This window comes from Nuphar pumila, chromosome 4 (genome assembly GCF_984573655.1).
Source record: "Nuphar pumila chromosome 4, dmNupPumi1.hap1.1, whole genome shotgun sequence".
NCBI classification, from domain to species: domain Eukaryota; kingdom Viridiplantae; phylum Streptophyta; class Magnoliopsida; order Nymphaeales; family Nymphaeaceae; genus Nuphar; species Nuphar pumila.
Window position 1 is genome coordinate 35,355,658 of NC_143252.1, and position 19,610 is coordinate 35,375,267.

General features: G+C 37.1%; 1 protein-coding gene across 1 annotated transcript in view; it reads right to left on the bottom strand.

Annotated features, from left to right (window-relative positions):
- The window catches only part of LOC149839968 (mitochondrial uncoupling protein 1-like), a 33,110-nt gene extending 13,826 nt beyond the window's left edge, over positions 1–19,284 (bottom strand). Inside the window, exons 1-7 of the mRNA XM_090004293.1 lie at positions 19,169–19,284; positions 17,919–18,137; positions 12,121–12,199; positions 9,580–9,713; positions 9,406–9,504; positions 9,209–9,313; positions 796–870 (exon numbers count right to left, since the gene is read on the bottom strand). Of these exons, the coding sequence (XP_089860419.1) occupies positions 796–870; positions 9,209–9,313; positions 9,406–9,504; positions 9,580–9,713; positions 12,121–12,199; positions 17,919–18,137; positions 19,169–19,249 (792 nt within the window). The 5' untranslated portion in view covers positions 19,250–19,284. The remainder of the gene's footprint in view (positions 1–795; positions 871–9,208; positions 9,314–9,405; positions 9,505–9,579; positions 9,714–12,120; positions 12,200–17,918; positions 18,138–19,168) is intronic.
- Positions 19,285–19,610: the final 326 nt, after the last annotated feature.

Sequence of the window (19,610 nt, forward strand, 5' to 3'; positions counted from 1 at the left end):
AATATTATACAAGATCTTTCCAAATTGACATCGAAGGTAAAACATTGTGATTTAAAATACACAAACATGTACACACACAAGTACATATGTGCATACATGTATAAATACATAATATATGGGTTAATGATGCCATGATCAAAACTTTCTAGGGTGATTTTGCTTTAAATATAGTGATATATCATGGTAAGTTATTTTTACATGGTAATTCTGTATGTGTTTCCATCCAAGAAGGGTTTAACAGTCCAATCAAACACCATCTTAGGGCTCTTAAATATTTGGACGAGTTGGATCCACCCCACCAATGGACATAGCAATTAAAAGATTCATGTTTATCATGACTCAGTTTAATAGTTTAACACAACTGAGAGGATTTCAACACCATGGTAGCTTTTATAAAATGACAAAAACTAATGTACAGAATGCACTGATTTAAAGACGTTTAGAAAGGATGATTTACTCAAGTAAATGTCACATAGCAATGTTTCAAATTACTACCTATAGAAGTGACTTATCCCAAGCTTAGTTTTGCAATCTAGAAAAGGTGATCTTGGTGGAGTGGATGCACCTTACACTCTCTTAGAAGTTGAATATTCACCCATTAGTTTCAGTCTGTGCAATAAAGGGGTTGCAATAAGCATTCAGGAATTCCACACTCTTATAGTTAAAATTGTAGCACACACTTCACTGTAAGAAACAGAAAAAGAGTATAATGCATTACAAAACAGAAATCAACTTTGCTTTTTCTACACAAGGGATCTCAATATGAAGTTAACAAAAGGAATTCCAAGAACATACATCATTTTTCAAGGTCTTAACGAAACAATCAAATGTGCTTTTGTATGTTGAGTCCCCCATCATTCTGGATTTCACCTGTAGATACATACCAATATCAATTAGAATCTGCATAAAAATAATGGAATAACATTAAACAGCATAATCTTGAAAACTTCAAAGACATATTTCAATTAATTACCACCTAGCAAAAGTATATTGAAAAGCGCAACTAGCAAGGCTTTCAAATGAAAAAAAATAGTCATAATCACTTCAATTGACACATTAGAAAGGATCGTGGATATGTTGCACATAACATGGCTATCTAGAACAAAAAACCAAATGGTTAAGAAACAAAAAAAAAACTCATTAATAGGCTAAGCTTTTTCCATCACACGTTATGTGAAACATTTCCAGGGTGAAGACCCTATGTCAATTCCTCTTATTGATGGGCCCTTATTTTAATAAACTTACTCCGTACTAGCATATATGAAACAAAGCAGGAAGGATATGGATGTAAGATGTAATACCTGACTGGATACTTAAATGTGAATTGAATCTAGATCAGACTATATCCAATTATTTATAATATATGTACATGACTAGAAAATATAAATTGGCTGCATATGGATTGATATACATGGATATGGAAAAGATATAGGCTGATCTAGATGTACAACCTTTACAACAGAATTGTATCCAAATCCATCTATCTTTTATAGATGCGGATAAGACTATCCAACCTGATTTCAACCCTATCTCTGAAGGTTGACTTCTCATAAGATTTATCTTATTTTTATTTTGTCTTACTCTTTCTAACAATTAACAGACCAAATTTGTTTTTTATAGTTGTTATTTTTGAGTGGTTTGAATTACCTTAGTTTGTGATTTTGAAAAGAATCTACAAATTTCTGTCCTTTCATCTATACTTCTGCAGATTTTCAAAGAATCTTTAGTCTATGACCAAAATCCATGATTTTGAAAATTATCAAAAGAATTTGCAGTATGTGCATTTTAAAACCAACATAGTTTGCAAACTTTGCATCATAATGCATGTGGAGAGATTCAGTTCTATTAGGACTACCTTGACCCTAGTCTCCACCATGATGCTCTCCACTTCCCTTTCCTAGAGTTTTATGGTCAAAGCCAAGGCCCCTAACTTTTGGAACTGACAACTTAGCCAATCTTGTTCATCCAAGCAAAAATCCAAGAACCAAACTAGCATTTCCAAGATTGATTTGCCAACTACAATTATAGACTGCTGAGACTTATGTATCACATGTATATTACCATTCTTGTGAGCTGCCCCTTTGTATTTATATGTACATATCATTCCTTTTAAAAGTATTTTTGTATTTTTCTCAAGTAGTCCGGAGTCAAAGGTTTTTGTCCTATAGTGGGGTAGAGGGGATGTCCCCTTATATGATTATATTCTCATCATTTCAAGGTTAATGAAGTTTTTTTTCTCATCTTCTTATTTGCTATCTCTCTCATGGTTGGAACTCTATTGCTTTGATATGGTGTCAAAGTCATGCCCAACCCTAGAGAGAGGTATTTGGTAATCATCTGGAAGGAAAAAGGCAAAAGAAACTCTATTCTGGGGTGTTCAGGTGCATGCCTCGTTTTGTGTGCCCCAAGGAATACACCCGTACATTTTTTGCAGTTTGGTTCGATTGAGATGGGACTTTGGTAAATCTTCATTTTAGATGATTTCTAAATCAAGAATCATTCCGATAGGAGGTATACTCAATTTTACATGGATTTATTTTCTTTTTCTGAAATTCTGAATAGTGATGTGAATAGTGTCCAGATTTGAGAAATCACTGGTATTGATCTTGTTGGAGGGGGGGCTTGGAGGGGTTCAATGCCCAAGATTTGCATCATTGGGGTCAATTTTTATGGATCCTATTGGAAGCGGTTTTGTTGAAATCAATGACAGATTTGTTGAGTTTTATTGCTGTTTTGGGTGTGCTCTAGTAGGCGATAACTGTTTTTTCCTATTTTTGTTGTGTGTGAATGTGTCGGTTGCCTATAAATTGTGTGCATGTGATATTGGAAGGGTGATAATATGTGTGGAGCACCTCCTTGACTGATTCTAATGCTCTTGGCTTGAGTTTGTTGGGTGTTATTGCAAGAATTGGGTGTTGATGATCTGGTTTTAGTACTTTACAGCATATTGTGGTTTGGGTTGCTGCATTTGTTATTGTGAGGAGTATTTCAGCATTGTTTTTGCTGCCTTTGCATTTATGTGCAGGGATTTAATTTGTTGTTTGGGGATTTTTTAGAGTCTAAAGAAGGAGATTATTCAAGTCATTCCTGTGAAATCCAACAGGACTAATTTCACATATTGGAGCTGATATTGTGCATACCATTGTATTTGAGGTGCATCGTGTGTTGACACAAATCCTTTGGAGTTGAGATAGATTTGTGGCTTGGATGGTGTGGTGATTGGTTGTCCTTTGTATTGTTCTTGGCTATTTTGTTGTTGTTGTTGGTTTTGTGCAAGAAATTTGTTGTGTGGTTGGAGGTTGTGGTTGTGATGGAGAAGGGAGAATTGATTTGGCTTGATGATGAGATTCATGCACTTGTTTGTCAAAATAGTAGATTCAATAATGAGAAGATTTCTATGCCATGAGCATCCAGAGGTGACATGAGTGGTATGAAATGCCACTATTACAAAGAAATAGGGCATAAACGATCCTGCCCTGCATTGAGAAAGAAGAGTGGAGGTTATGCGACTCAGTCTATTGGAGATAATCCTAGGGACAAGAATAGGCAAATGTATGTTAGTGGAAATACGCAGCCTTTTGATTTGTCTGTGGAAGCTTCTTTTGAGCATTCCGATTGGAGACAAATGCAGCAGCAGATTCTTCATTTGTAGCTCTTATGATCTTATCTCAGTCACTCACTGTTTCCCCTTTTCCTGCTCTCTCTTATGTTTCCACTTCCTTTTCCGACATTGCCTGTGCAGGTATTTCTAGTAGTCCTCTTGGGTGGTTGATAGACTCAGGAGCATCATGTTACATGACTGCTCATGAGTCCATTTTATCCAATTGTCAGACTTGCAATGGTACCTTTCGCATTGCAAATAACTCCTACACGGCAATATCAAAAGTTGGATCTGTTACTCATAGTTCTTGTCTTGAGAGTAAATTGAATATTTCACAAGTTTATCATGTTCCTTCTTTTGCAATGAATCTTATTTTTGTTGGCCAAAATACCAAGTTTAAAGGTATTGTTACCCTCTCTCCTGTTGATTGTGTTGTGCAGGATTAGTTGTCAGGAAGAAGGATTGGGGTTGAAAATAAAAGGGGAGACTTGTATTACCTAAACTGGCATGATATGAGTTCACAAAGAAGATGTAGAGTTAGTTTAGGAGTTGCAGTTATAGATGACTCAATTTTGTGGTGCCAGAGATTAGGTTATATTTCTAGATCTAGATTGCAACATTTGGTATTTGTTGATAGTTTAGGTGGGTTGAAGTTAGTTGTGTCAAGGCATGTGCAGGAGTGCGAGAGTTTTAGGCTGGTGAAGGGTTATGCCTTGCCATTTGGGGCTAGAGATAGGGAAGTTGAGTGGCCTTTTGATCTTATTCATTCGGATGTGTGGGGTCCCTCACCAGTTTTGTCCAAGGGGGTTCGTTATAATTTTGTCACATTTATTGATGACTACACAAGATATACTTGGGTACATTTCATGAGAAGTAGAAGTGAACTCCTTGAGATCTTCAAAAAGTTTTGCATAATGACTAAAACTCAGTTCTCAACTAAGTTTAAGAATCTTCAAACTAACTCTAGTGATGAATATGTCAATTTTGTGTTTGAAAAGTTCCTGCAAGAAAAATCAATAGATCATGAAAAATCTTGTCCTTATACTCCTTAGCAGAACCGAGTGGTTGAAAGGAAGAACAAACATATTTTGAAGACAACGAGAGTTCTTCTCTTTGGAGGTTGTGTGCTGAAAGCTTATTGGTTGAGGCAATTAAGTTGGTTGTCGATCAGATAAACCGTATGTCATCAAGTGTTCTTAAGGGTACATCACCTTTTCAGAAGTTATATGGAAAGGTTTCAAATTATAGATTGATGAAGGTATTTGGGTGTATCTGTTTTGTACTTTTACCTCATAGATATAGAGACAAATTGTCTCCCACAATTATCAAATGTTGCTTTCTTGGTTTTTCAAGTAGTCAAAAAGGTTGTGAGTGTTATGATCCAATTGAAAGAAAAGTTTAGGTATCTAGAAACATCGTCTATTATGAGGATAAACCTTATTTTAGTCAGATTGGGAATAAGGTGAGAGATGAATCATGAGGAACTAATTCTCTTTGAATAATCTTCTAATCTCACCCTCACAACTAAATCAACCGCATGCTTATGTTGAGATAGGTATAGTCCTCTTTTCTAGTATGCAATCTCTAAACCAAGAAAATATTTTAGATTTCCCAGATCCTTCATTTAAAAACTATTAGCCAATTTCTTTTTGGTATCATCCACCTTCTGCAATTTGTCTCCTATAATAATCATAATCTTCATTGTATGGAGGATGACACAAACAAGGTTGGGTCATGATAACTCAGCTCAAAAACAAGATTTTTGACAATAAAATTGAATTTTTCAAACCAAGCCCAAGCATAAAATGGAGTGGAATTAGAAGATTCATTAGTATATAGGCAGTTAGTTGGGAATTTGATATATTTGACTATATCCATACCAGATATCACTTATGCAATCCATGTGGTTACTCAGTTTATGAGCTCCCCTAGGACGATTCATCTTGCTGCAATTTTCAAAATCATTAGATATGTGAGGGATACCATGCATTATGGTATGTTCTTTTCATCATCATCTTCTATAGAGTTGAGAGCTTTCTGTGATGCAAATTTTGGAGGCTCTACTCGGGATCGTCTTTCTACTATTGAATTTTGTATTTTCCTTGGGTTCCTTAATCTCTTGAAAAAGTAAGAAACAAAGAGTTGTGTTATCTACAGTTGAAGCGGAATACAGGGCTATGGCTTAAGTTACAGTTGAGATTGTATGGATAAGGTAGCTATTGAGAGAATTAGGTGTTCCTGTTGATGGCCGAACTTCTTTATATAGCACCATTCATATTGCAAAGAATGAATAGTTTCATGAAAGAACTAAGCACATTGAGATAGATTGTCACTTTACAATGAGGGCCTATGAAGACTGAGTTATCTCACTTGAGCATGTGGGCTCTAAGGATCATATTGCAAATGTAGTCACTAAGAATCTTGCTCCTTTGCATTTTAGTTCATTCATTTCCAAGCTTGGGATGATTCTACTTGCATCATCTCAAGCTTGAGGGGGAGTGTTGAGACTTATGTATCATATGTATATTATTGTTCTTGTGTGATGCCTTTTTTTGTATTTATATGTACATAGCATTCCTTTTAGGGGTATTTTTGTATTTTCTCAGGTAGTGCAGAGTCAACTGTAGTGGGGTAGAGAGGATGTCTCCTTATATGATTGTATTCTTATAATTTCAAGGTTAATGAAGTTTCTCTTCTCGTCTTCTTTACTATTTCTGTCATGGTTGCAACTCTATTGCTTTGATACCACTATTTCATACAATTCATTGACCATCCAAATAGTTATATGTGATAAAGACTAGTCAATATCTTGCTCCCTTCCAATTAAGAAACAATGGCAGAAGTCCCATTCACCTGCTGCATGGGATTTGTAGAACATTTTAACAATTTCAAGTTTCACCAGATCCCTAAGATTTTGATAAAAGATTGCAAGGAATTTACACTAGTTTCGGTATATTTACAAAAGGCTGAAGGATATACAGTTTCCTCTTTCTTAAAAAATATAAAATCTCCCCTTCCAGATAAGTAATAGAAGGAAATTTGATCCATAAAAAAACAGTGGATTGGGGTTAGATGCATTTTTTGGAAGATAGATTTAGCATGTGAATAGAGAGGGCAAAAAATGATGTGCTTTGATATCTAGGAATTTAGTTTAATCCACATAAGGATGAGGCGTACTGTTTCCTCTTTTTCAAAATTATCAAGTCTCTTCTTTGGTAGATAGGAAGAAGGAAAGACAACAAAAAAGCTACGGATTGGGGTTAGATGAGATCAGTGTTATTAAAAATGCGCCTCAAGGCACAAAAAGCGCGCCTCGCCTCAAAGCGAGGGCCTTTGTGCCTTGAGGCGCAGGTATAAAGCGCAACACCCATGAGGTGTGCGCCTCATAGGCCTTGAGGCGCACGCCTTGAGGCGAGGCGCGCCTCGGACTGAGGCGTACACGCCTCTTTTTGCTGTAGTTCATGCACAGAAAATGCATTCAACTATTCTAATTTATTCTTTTTGTTTTCAGTTAATGTGGAAAACCATAAGCCCCTTAGTAAAGGTGCTGCATCGCGCAAATTTATACCCTCCCGCAATCACGCACCCCATTTTTTTTAAGGTGCCGCAACCACGCACCCACACCTATGTGACATAGATGATCAACATGGGAACCTGTGGAATTTTTGTTTAGGTCTGTCAACATGGGCTAGGTGACATGTTGACAGGCCTAAAAGAATGAGATAGCTGGATTGTAAAGTAGCACTGTCACAACAAAGAGTCTCATGTTCAAGACCTGAGAGGCTAACCCCAGCCTGCATATCATAAAAAAAAGGAAAATTAAAAAGAAAGGGCTGGCTGACATTTTGCCTTCCTTCAATGGCTTTTGGATTATCAGCTTTTAACAGTGTGAAGGACTTTGTTCATTTTAGAGCCTATGCTACTTAAGGGCATAGTCACCAATCAGTCATGATGATGATTGTGGAGTGCCACAGCTCTTCTGCTTCTGATGAGCCTTTTGACATGATTGACTGCAGTCACCTTGGTTGAGGTGCTATTGTTGATCTTGTAGCATGTTTATGCTAAACTTTAACATTTAAGTTAAGGGGATACATAACCTACTGACTAAGATATAATTTTTGAGCTAGTCATGATATCACTATCAATGTTCAGTGAGTCGATTAGATGAGATAACTCAAGCACACCTATTTTCCATGAGAAAAGCTTAGCAATTGTGGATAGAGAGAAAAAATGGAAAAGTCAGGAAACAGAATAGAAATAGGCTGTCTTTCATGCCAAACTATGGAAAATAGAAAAAAGATAATAGATAGAAATAATATGAAATTGAGAAAAGGATGTTAAATCAGAAATCTAAGAAGGGGAAATATCACAATGTTTGAGAAAAGGATGTTAAATTGAGAAAAGGATGTTAATATCATTGCATGCTTCAAATTTTCATTATTTTGAAAAAATGATGATAAAATACTTTAATAATGTTTCATGAAAATACTGCTAAAACATTTTGATAGTTTGAAAATATTGGAGATATGTGTGTTGTATTTTCAAGCTTATGAAGAAAAATCCTAAGGCTTAAAGTTTTGTTTTTGATGAACTCACTATTCTTGTTTGGGCTTAAATATTGGAGATATGTGTGTTGTATTTTCAAGCTTATGAAGAAAAATCCTAAGGCTTAAAGTTTTATTTTTGATGAACTCACTCACTATTATTTTTTATGAACTCACTATTTTTTGAGATTTTTTATTTCCTGCTGGTTGTTGCTTCATCAATAAAGATTTTTTTTATTTTTTTTAATTTTAGTTATTTTTTTATAGTTTTTTTAAGTTTTAAAAAAAAACTTTGAGGCTTACGCTGTACGCCTCGCCTCAGATTTTGGTGGAGCGCCTCGCTACGCCTCAACGCTTTTCACAACACTGGATGAGATTGTTGGAAGATAGAGTCACATCTTAGCTGAGACTCTCAAGTCTGAATCTCACCAGGAGAGTATCCTCAGCTTGTGCATGGCAAAACATGATGTGCTGTGGTTGGCCATAAAACAAAAAGTTAAATGACTTGCAGACCTTCATATTGATCTCTACTCCCGCTCAGACACTCTGGCTCCAGAACCTGAATATTTAACAAATATGCTTTAACTGTTTGTATTTGAACTTGAGGAAGTTATGGTATCCCAAAGCAATCATTTAATCAGAAACCGTTCTCCCCATGCAGTTTCTTCTGTAATCTACCATCCATTTGTGGACTATTAAGCGAATTTACTACTACATGCATATGCCATCTAGCGAGAGCTAAATAAAAATAATCCACTCATTATTAGTGCAACATTTTAAGAGTTCGTCTAAGTCCATAGAGTTGCACAACTTGATATTTCCAATCATGGGAAAAAGTTTAAAGTCCAACTTCTAAATATGTACCTAGAAATGCTCAAAATAGAAATTCTGAAACAGATTCGCTTCTGGAACACCATAAGAAGGAAATTCACTGACTCAAATTGTGTCTGTGATTAACAAAATGATATGCCAAGTAATATTAAGATCGCAGTTTGTGCAGCTGACAATGCTGTCATGTGCAAAAAATGAACATTTAACCAAGAGAACAACAAAAGGTTCTTACCACATCAACTGGTGAACCAATACAAACTGCAAAAAAACCAGCACCCAACCCAGACAAGAGATGAGTGAAAACATTGTCTGAAAAACCAGGAATCTTCAAAATTGTCTGCACGTTGAAAAGAAAAGTCAACATCCTATAGGATAAGACAACCAAAACCCTAAGAATTTTAAGAAAATCAATGTATTTGATTACTTAACCTGTTTTACTTGATCGTAACTTGCTAGTTCAGCTGCATTAATAATAGCATTCCGTGCAATGTTTGGTCCAAGTCCAGTCCATAAAGCCCCTAAACCTTCCTGCAGTTTTGGAAGATATTTAATATTTAACAGACCATAAGAACACTAAAAATGAGTAAGCAACAAAAGCACAACCTGTCTGATAATTGTTGCATACGCACTCATTGCTCCAGAATAACGCCGTGGCACCCCCGGGGGTAGCTTTCCCTCAGCTTGAAGTCGAACTTTTACAAGATCTGTTGGATTGGCAACTGTGATTGCCAGAGCCCCTGTTTTACAGATTGCAATGAAATCATCTTAGTTTAGTTAATGGTATTAAGAAATTGTGGGTTCAGGAAGTTATCCAATTTGAACATAATTCAACATCAACAGAATAGCAACATAACAAGACAATGAAACAAGAGGACTGCGCCTCCTTCTCATCAATTTATGACAAAAACTATCAGTTAAATAAGAAAGTTAAAAATAAAGAAAACATTTTTTCTTCCAATTGCAAACAAAATGGCACATAAATAACATGTGTTCCTTCTTAAACTCTCCACAAGCACCAACAGGCATCTATGCCACTACCAGCAATTATTCAAGTACTAAACTAGCCCACATGGTCACCAATAACACAGAAACCACACTAGTTGCATGTTTCTAATTTTGCATGTCATTTCATTCAATGATAGAAATGATCTATGTTAACCATACATCTCCATAGGTCCAGCACATCAGTGTCAGGACACCGATTCCAAAATCAACATTGAAGGACACAACCTAGACACAATTTTCACTCCAAAGTGCTCAGCACTCTTCTTTGAGCCATGACCATCATGTCATGGTGTATGGAAACTTCATTTCGAAGTTAGACAAGTGTGGATACATTATAAAAAAAAATTCTTCTCATCCTATCATTGCCAATAGTCCCAACCTCAAACACCAATCGACACCCCAAGCACCAGATGTGCTACCTTCTTCAGACACTCACCAGAAAAAATAGGTAGGATTTTCTTTATTCTCTTAATCTATTGATAACTTAACTATAGTTATGCGTTAATATTTCATATAAGTCATCAATGATCATTGAAAAAGATTAGAGAACAAAAATGAAATTCTTGCCTTTTGTAAATTATAAATTTTTTAACCAGTTTCGGACACCCACACAGATATATATATATATATATATATATATATGTGTGTGTGTGTGTGTGTGTGTGTGTGTGCCTGTGTTTAATTTTTTAAAGACTCATCACCACCGACATTTTTAACCATGTCTGATGTTGATGCTCATGTCAGTATCCAAGCAACAAAGAGACTATGATATAAAGGATCTAAACTTAAAAGTGCATAAAGATAACATTCATATGCTATGCAATTTTTATTTGAAAATACACCAAAAATTTTTAGTAGCGGAACATACACCTAAAGTCTAAGCAGAATTACTATTTCTACTTTCCTCCAAGCTTATGAAGTGATCAAAGTCAACAGGCGATTTGCAGTCTATAGAGCATACTAATAACCACAAAAATGCACATGCATCCAAGGCAACTGCATGATTTTTTAGCAGTGTTACAGATCAAGAAACAATAAACTGATCCACAGAACACTGCCTTGAGAAGGGGGAGATATATGCAGAGAGGAAGACAGAAGTTTGTGAAAGAGAATTTTGATTGACTTCAAGGTTTCCAAGGCTAGATGAACACAAGTTAGGGAAAGTTGTATTTAAATGTGACGATTCAGCTTTGAAAGATATTGACATCCAGCACCACAACGTTCTATCAGGATTTATTCCCATGATTCTAGATGTAGATTATTCCTTTCCAACTCAACTTGTGCTCCTATTTCCACAATGAGAATGCTACACCACCAGAAGATGGTTAGGAGATGGCAGTGTAATTCAAAATGGGTTGTATAGATGTTCAAATGGTAAAACGGCCCATTAGGTAGGGGTGGACATCTGGCTGGGCCAGCCCAGCCCGAATAGGGCCCAACAGGAACGGCCTGATTACTATCAGATTTGCATTAGCCAGTTCTTGTTAGGCTGGGCTGGGCTGAGCATGGCTATCAGGACAAATACCCAATGTCCACACCTACCATTAGGGAAAGCTTCTTGTTAGGTGAATTCCCTCCTCTAACAACCCACCGAGAGAGAGAGAGAGAGAGTTCACTTGTTCTTGCTCTTTCCTCTTGTAAAGGACCTTATCCCATGAATAAGTAAAGAGATGACATTTCCAAGTATAATTTCCTTTAATTCCTTACAATAGTATTGTCATCCAGCTCATCTTCAAATGCAAGGTGCACTTGAAATGAAGATGTAATCATTTCCTGAAAACTTTAATCTACTAAAGTTGTTGTTCATTCTACTGTGCAACATTAAAGATAATATAGGCTCAAGACTTCACATGCACTTTTCATTGCTACAATGACCTAAGAAGGCATTGATGATATGATCCTTCCGCTGTTGAAAAGCTCAAATATTTTAGGCAGTTCTTGAACAACCCATAATTAGTCAAAGAAAAGACACTTGGCAGCCACTGGAAACTCTTGAACCAAGTCTGAAGCCAAACAAAAAATGTCAAAGGCCATCACTTGGAACCAACTAACATGTGCCGATTCACAATCTAAAAATACATACCCACTATTCGAATATTAACCATTTTGAATAATGAATCAATCAAATTTGTCTCTCACCAGTGGTAAGTGCAGCAAGTATTTTCTTAGACAGAGGGGCATCCCCAACAAAATCCTTCCCAACATAAAAGCTTTTGACCTGCACAATATATCAACATAGCATGTCATAATTTCATGCCACCAATATGTAGTACAGCAAAAAAAAATACATATATACATGAATATTGGAAAATTTGATCTTAGCCCTACAAAAATATGATTGTTAAACAAAGAATCCACCACAACACAAAGAATTTGCATGCAACAAATAAATAAATTTCAAATATAAAAAATATCTAAGTTCTTAAAATATGAATGGAAGTGGTTAACTTCATGGTGAGATTCTTTTAGTAGGAATCCAAAACAGGAAAGAATTCAAATGGCTAAAGTCTTTTTTTAATAAAAAAAGATTTAAAAAAAAGGACCAAAATGGGTTATGAGGCAAAAACAAACATCCACCAAGTAGGAAAAACAAAATTGATAAACTAATACTTAAAAATAGCAAAAAGGAATCTACCAACTATGTCACAAAGATAAATGGACACAAACATATGACACGAGTTTGACTCGCAAGTTTGAAATGTTTTAGGAAAATAGGACAGGACATGATTCTTTTAAGTTTTAAGCAATAAACAACTATTTTTAATGTTTTAATAATAAAAATGTATTTTTATTAAAATACTAAAAAGTAATAAAAGATTATTAAAAGATTAAAATAAAGGTCATACATGTTAGTGTCCATTCAACATGTCACCAGGGACACACACCCAAAATGGTGTACCCCTGTGTTGTAGTCTATCAATGATGTGAGAAACCCACTAGCACACAACAAGAGCAAAGAATCAAATCCAACAGATGCCCAACAAAGACCAGTTAAGGTTAACCCAATTTTATTCATATGTTGGATTCGGTCATGAAAAGAAAAGTAGAAACAGGATCATCCATCCTCCAAACCTTAAGGCCTTGTATGGATGACAAGAGGCAAAATCAACTTTTACCCTGAAACTTGATTTGTCAAAAGCCAGACTTTTAGTGTTTGGATGACCCAAAACCTAAAAAACTAGTTTTGGGTTATCAACACTCAAAAAATTTGAAAAAAAAATAATGGCTGGCCATTTTTCAGCCAGCAACTGGCTACAAAATGGTGGATTGGTACCGCCCATGCCAAGCAGTATCGACCAGCCATTTTACAGCCTATGATTGGCTTGACAATGGCTAGACAAACTAAAATATAATTTAACAAAAAATTTTATGGTTTTCCAACCATTTCCTAGCCCATGGCTGGCCCATGAAAAAAAATTCACATTTGCAGCCAGTGATCAAGTGAGAAAATGGTCATGCGGTATCAGTCCGCTGACTCTGCTCCCGCTAATAGCCAACAGGAAATGGTCCAGGATAGGTTGAAGCGAGGGACGATAATAAAAACATAGGGAGGAGAAAGCGGGTGGTGGGGGCTTGGGGAATGCCCCCTCCCCCAGTAAACCTGGTACCTAGTGAGAGTGCTTTGCAAAATTGGGTTGAAAACCTAGATTTTCCCAAAACCAGGTTTGCCTAAAACTTGGTTTGGTGGCATCCGAATGGTACTTTAGGTGTCAAATCAGGTTTTTGGTGGGAACCGCATTTTTAGGCCAAAAGCTTGGTTTTCTTTTGCATCAATTTGGGTGACACAAAACCAGGTGTGTATAAAACTAGCCCACCCCAGTTTTTTCATTTAACCAAGTTTCCAAAACTTGGTTTATCAGGGTGGGGGATCTCCATCCCACCACCACCCCCTCTCTCCATGATTGTCCCACCCTCAACTTCTTTCTGGTCCCAGCCATTTCCAGCTAGTGATTGGCCGGAAGATGGTCAAACTGGCACCACCCTCGCTGGGTGGAGCCGTTTTGACCATTGTCCGGCCAGCCATCGGTTGGAAATGGTTAGATTCCAACATTTTTTTTATATCTTGATGTCCGGCCATTTTCTTGCCACCAACCAGAAAATGGTCTGGATCATTTCATCTAGCACGGATGAAGCCAACCTGGCCATTTTTCAGCTGGATGGTGGCCGAAAAATGTCTGGAAAAGGTTACAATGCTTTTTTAGAAACCTTAAATGCTAACCATTTTTTACCACTCACTGACTGGAAAATGTTTGGGAAGGTTCCGTTTGTCAAGGGCGGAACCATCCCAACCATTTTCTGGCTGGTGGTGGTGGAAAAAATGGATGGACCAAGTTTTTATAATTTTTTTATAAAAGTATGCATTTTGCAGCCATTTTTTTGCCATGCACCAGCCGGAAAATGGCCAGGATGGTTTCATCTGGCAAGGGTGGAACCATCCCAACCATTTTCCAACTGATGGGTGGCTGGAAAATGGTTAATTATTCATTTTTTTATTATTACAAACAAAAAACCTTCAAAACCATTATTTTTGTTTGCCAAACACCTTTATAATCCAGGTTTTTGGCAAACCAGGTTTGCCAAAAACCTGGGGCCTGTTTGGATTATACTTTTGCGAGAAATGATTATGACAATCTTTTTTCAAAAATTGAATTTTAGATAAAAATAATGTTTTGGAAAGAAATTTTTCCCTTTGACATTTTTAAGTTGTTTGGAACTTTGGATGACAACTTTGTAAGTTTATTGGAAAAACACCTCTATTCAAACCCCTTTTTGCATTAGCTACACAAACCACCACCATCGCCTTTGTAATTTCTACCATCAATGGAGACTCCAAAGGCCACCCATGAGCCACATTTCAGTTTCCTTGGTGGGCGATGGCTATAAGCTTATAAGCCATCAGGCAGGCAACCCTAGTAATGGTGTGACCCTAAACCTCATATGGGTGCGCTGAAGGCCTCATCGAGCCATCTCAGAAGCATCGTTTTGAGCAAGGCATTGCCACCCTCTTCAAGTACACTACAAGGGTCAGCTTCCACTCCGATGCCCATCGCCCCCTCCATTTTCTCTGCCATCAAAGTCGCCAAAAGGATCATCATCAGCATATGGATGATGCTAGTGGATGAGAGAAGGGTTGATGGGGGTGAGCACAGTGGCAGACAGCAGGCTGCTGGTGGTATGGGAGCACATGGAGACAAGGGTGAAGTCCTATGTAGAGGAAAAGGCTGAGTGGAAGTACGTAGGCGGTGGCGGGTTGCAATGGGAGGTGAGAAGGCTGCTTGCCATGGCCCACGGCTGAGCGGAAGGCATACATGGTGGGGAGCAGTCAAGAAGAAAGAAAGGCAAAAAGGGGGCGGCCCAACAGAATAAGATCATTTTTTAAACGATCAGTTGAAAAAATGGCTTTGAGCTGTTTTTCAAAAGTTCATTTTTAGGTCCCCAAATAACATTTTGATAATGTCATTTTGGAAAATTTGGCAGCCAAACATCCTCAAAACAATGTTATGGGAAAAATTGGTTCCGGTAACACCGTTTTGAATGTCAAGCAAATGCCCCCTGGTTTTGCCCCTTTTCATCCAAACAGGGCATAAAAGGATCTCTAAACAATCCCCACTTCTATATTATTTATTGTCTTTATCCTAATACGCATGCATCTCTCTGAACATTAGCGCCCTCCAGTCCTCCACCTTAATTTGAGACGTCTTCTATTCTTCTGACCATACAATTAAGTAATGGTGATGGGAGAATAAGTGTACAGTCAATGCAATGTTCATGCAGAGAAGGCATTGTTGCACAAGATGACACCTCTAAAATCTAGATTCATGAGATCAAAATTTACAATATAACATCAATTTATAACTATAGGAGGAACCAATTGTCCCAGATGTGTTACACATTGGCCAATAGACACCATGTTTAGTAGAAAACTTATGGCTTGCCCGAGCTAACCCTGGTTGGACCTAAAACTAGTCAACCTGGTTGACAGCGCCTTTATGATTGATTATGCCTAATCATAGTCAATTGAACAAGAGGCTATACATCACTATCAGGCCCTACATAACTGGCAAGGATAACAGACCTTTAGTGTCTCCATCAAATTAACAGGATTGCGATTGTTAATATTAGTTAAGCCCATTTAAAATGTGTATATGAGGGAGCACACATAAAAGAAGCTCAAACATGCAAAATGTGGAGACATAAAGGCTGATAAAAGGTGAAAAAGTTAAAACCGAAGCTTTAACCAAGATGTTTTTATAACTCAAGAGAGAATTTTATTTCTTAAAATAAGCTTCACAAAAACTAATTTACACAGGAACCAATGACCTTAAAATACTTATTCTATGCAATTTGTCATTGACTAAAAGTTTGTGGATTTTCATAAGGATTAATTGGTTCGTTTTGAAAAAATTGCAACTCTAGACACTTGCTATGCTTATGATTACTTTACCATAGATAATGAACTCAAGCTAACAAGAACAACTTCCAAGGTTGTATTTTTCAAACTAAATTAACTGTGTGTGCATTTGTGTTTGTATGTGTATGTATGCTTGCATGTATGAATGTCTGTTTACATACATATTGCACATGTAGATATGTGTGTTCGTAACTTCATACATACTGCAAATATCTTAGGACTTGTTCTTAACATTTCTGTTCAATTTATTATCAATAACCTAGAAAGATGTGTAGCAACTTAGCCTAACGAATCTTATGATTTCCCAAAATAGCTTATAAAACTTCAATCACCTTATGACCAAATTTCATTTCCTGATGCCCTTATAGATCATCATCAAAGATGTAATTCTGGCATTAATAATTCCATTTTCCATAAAATGGACTACACTGTTTTGTCTACTGTAAACAACTTCATTGATTCCAATAAATGATTAAATCAGTTCACTGCACTTATGTACAACCAATATACTTACATTATTTCAACCTTATGTTTATTTCACATTGATTGCAACCTTTTCCCAACACTTTTGCACTTAAGACTGCAAGAACAATTTTTTCGATAATACATGAATTTTGATTCAATGCATTATCCTTTTACTGTTTTACATGTCTGCAAGACAATAACCTTCAGATATGAAGCATAAAATTTAGCTACGAGCACTCCCCCAAAAGTTGTGCATCCTATTTCATTTTATTCAAACATTTGCATAGTACACCTATAATAGACAAAACATCCATATCATATCATCCTTGAAAACAAGGCTAGAACTTCTTATCTGTGATATATATGGTTTTTGTCATTTACTTGATTTATTTTGTACCTATAAGAGACAAAACATCCATATCATATCATCCTTGAAAACAAGGCTATAACTTCTTATCTGTGTTATCTACGTTTTTTTGTCATTTACTAGCTATGTCACATGGGTGCGGGTGCGGCAAATATATATATATATATATATATATATATATATATATATATATATATATATATATATATATATATAGTCCAAAAGTTGGACATAAATGACCCTGGGTGCATTGACTGCACCCAGGGTCAGGTTGACCGCATCGGGTGCGGGTGCGGGTGCGGGTGGGGGTGGGGGTGGGGGTGGGGGTGGGGGTGGGGGTGCGGCACCTAGTTGGCGAGTCCCTGTGACATAGTTTACTAGATTTATTTTGTACCCACAACTTTATTACAAGCAGTTGTTATTCTCTTCAGCAGCATTTTACCACTTTAAACTGTTTTATACCGATCAAGCATAAAAATTGGCAAATTTCGTTCATCAGTTTGTTAGACATTTACCACCCAAGGACTCACGTGACAACCACAAGCTTTTTCTTTTTCCAATATAAGTAAACGATCCTTAAGCAGATGAAGACAGGCTTCCATACATCTCTAGCTATTTATCAGACAAGTATAGTGACATAAAACTTTCTTTTTGTTGCATGAAAACCAAATGTAAAACAATCGATATACTTACCGGCTCGTAAAGCCCAATCCGCAGCCCTCCAAACAAGCACTGACGGTGCAGTCCTGGCACGATGCCTTTCCACAGAGCAGTTAAACCTTCCTCTCTTGCAATTGTGGCCACTGTACCCAACATACCCCTGTACTTGGGTACAGCCACCACATCCCCTGAAGTCACATTCTTCTGAAGCTGAAGCCTAACCTTAGCAGTATCTAAAGGGATAGTGCAAATCTGCATCAAAACACACCACAGAGGTTATCCATCAAACCCTGTAATATTGGAACACTCAATGCACATGATTTCCTTGGGAATTTGCTTTTGCAAGTAAATATGTGTGTGCTATTAGACCTCAAATTCTGAATGTCCAGGATACTCATTCCGATAGAGAAAAAGGAAGCATTGGAAAAAGATTCTCATTTGATATACATAAGAACAAACTGTATCAACCGCTCTAGCTAAGAAACCGAAATGAATTTCACGGAAACGCTTCGCTTTATGAAAAATCACAGAAACACTAAGGAAAATGGAGAAAAGGATCAATCAACTAACTAATCATCCAAACAACACCATGCTTGCATCATTTCTTCGCGCAGTTTTTTCCAATCAAACTAATGAATCGACAAGGAACAAAAACATTTCCTCAATTACACATCAAATGACAGATCCTATGAAACCCAAACGATCTCCAATCCATCCAACTAAAAAAGAACAAAAAGAGAAGACGATGCACAAGACGATCGTGATGTATTAACGATCCATTACAAATACACCCTGCAAAAAGGGGAAACCCCAAACCGAAACTCCAAAAAGACAAATGTCAAGCAAAGTAGATCATCAAAACCTAATCCAAATGATCGAGAAACAGAAAGCGCACGATCGATCAAATCAAAAACCCCGTGATTAAAAGGTTTATATTTAATACAGTCGATTGAAGGTACAATCTGGTTGGAACCTCACGATGCAAGTTGTTTTGACTCAATCTCAATTTAGTGGGAAACGACCATTCGATGAAAAAACATGTTTTTTTAGTCGGGAAAAAAATCGGTGCAATTACAACCAAACCATCCATTTTTGCTTCGCCAGAAAAACCTGTACACATGTCGGATTCCGGCGATTCAAAAGCCGGTTCCCACTAAAAACAGCATGCAGATGACATCCATGGGGTCATTTCCACACAAAAAACGACTGTAGCAAACTTTAACCCGCGAAACAAAACGATCAAACACTGTGATCAGAACGAGAGACGTGAAGAAGAAGAATACCTCGGCGAAGCACGCGGCGAAAGCGCTGCTAGCGAAAGTCCCCGCAAACGAGATCTCGGTCTTGGTGCCTCCGTGCGCCATGAGAGAGAGAGAGAGAAGTTAAAAATGAGGGAATCGGCAAAAAGAGACAATTTGATGGCTTTTCTGCAAATTGGAGTGTGACGCTACTCACGCAACTTCGCTCCGGTTTTCAAATTTTAAGTTCCCGAAAATGCCGCTCTAAGTTTACTTTATTCCGATCGTGCTTTGGTAGACGACTCGACGGGACCGGCATGGATTCGGGTCATGTGTGGGCATTACTTGCTCCTATGTAATCGGGTATTTCCCAAACTGGATCAGATTTAAGGCATGGGTCTCCGTTTCTGATCTGGGTCGATCATCTTTGTGTTGCATTCATGTAAAGATTTTATAGTTTGTCTGGTTTGGATGTTTCTCGGATTGG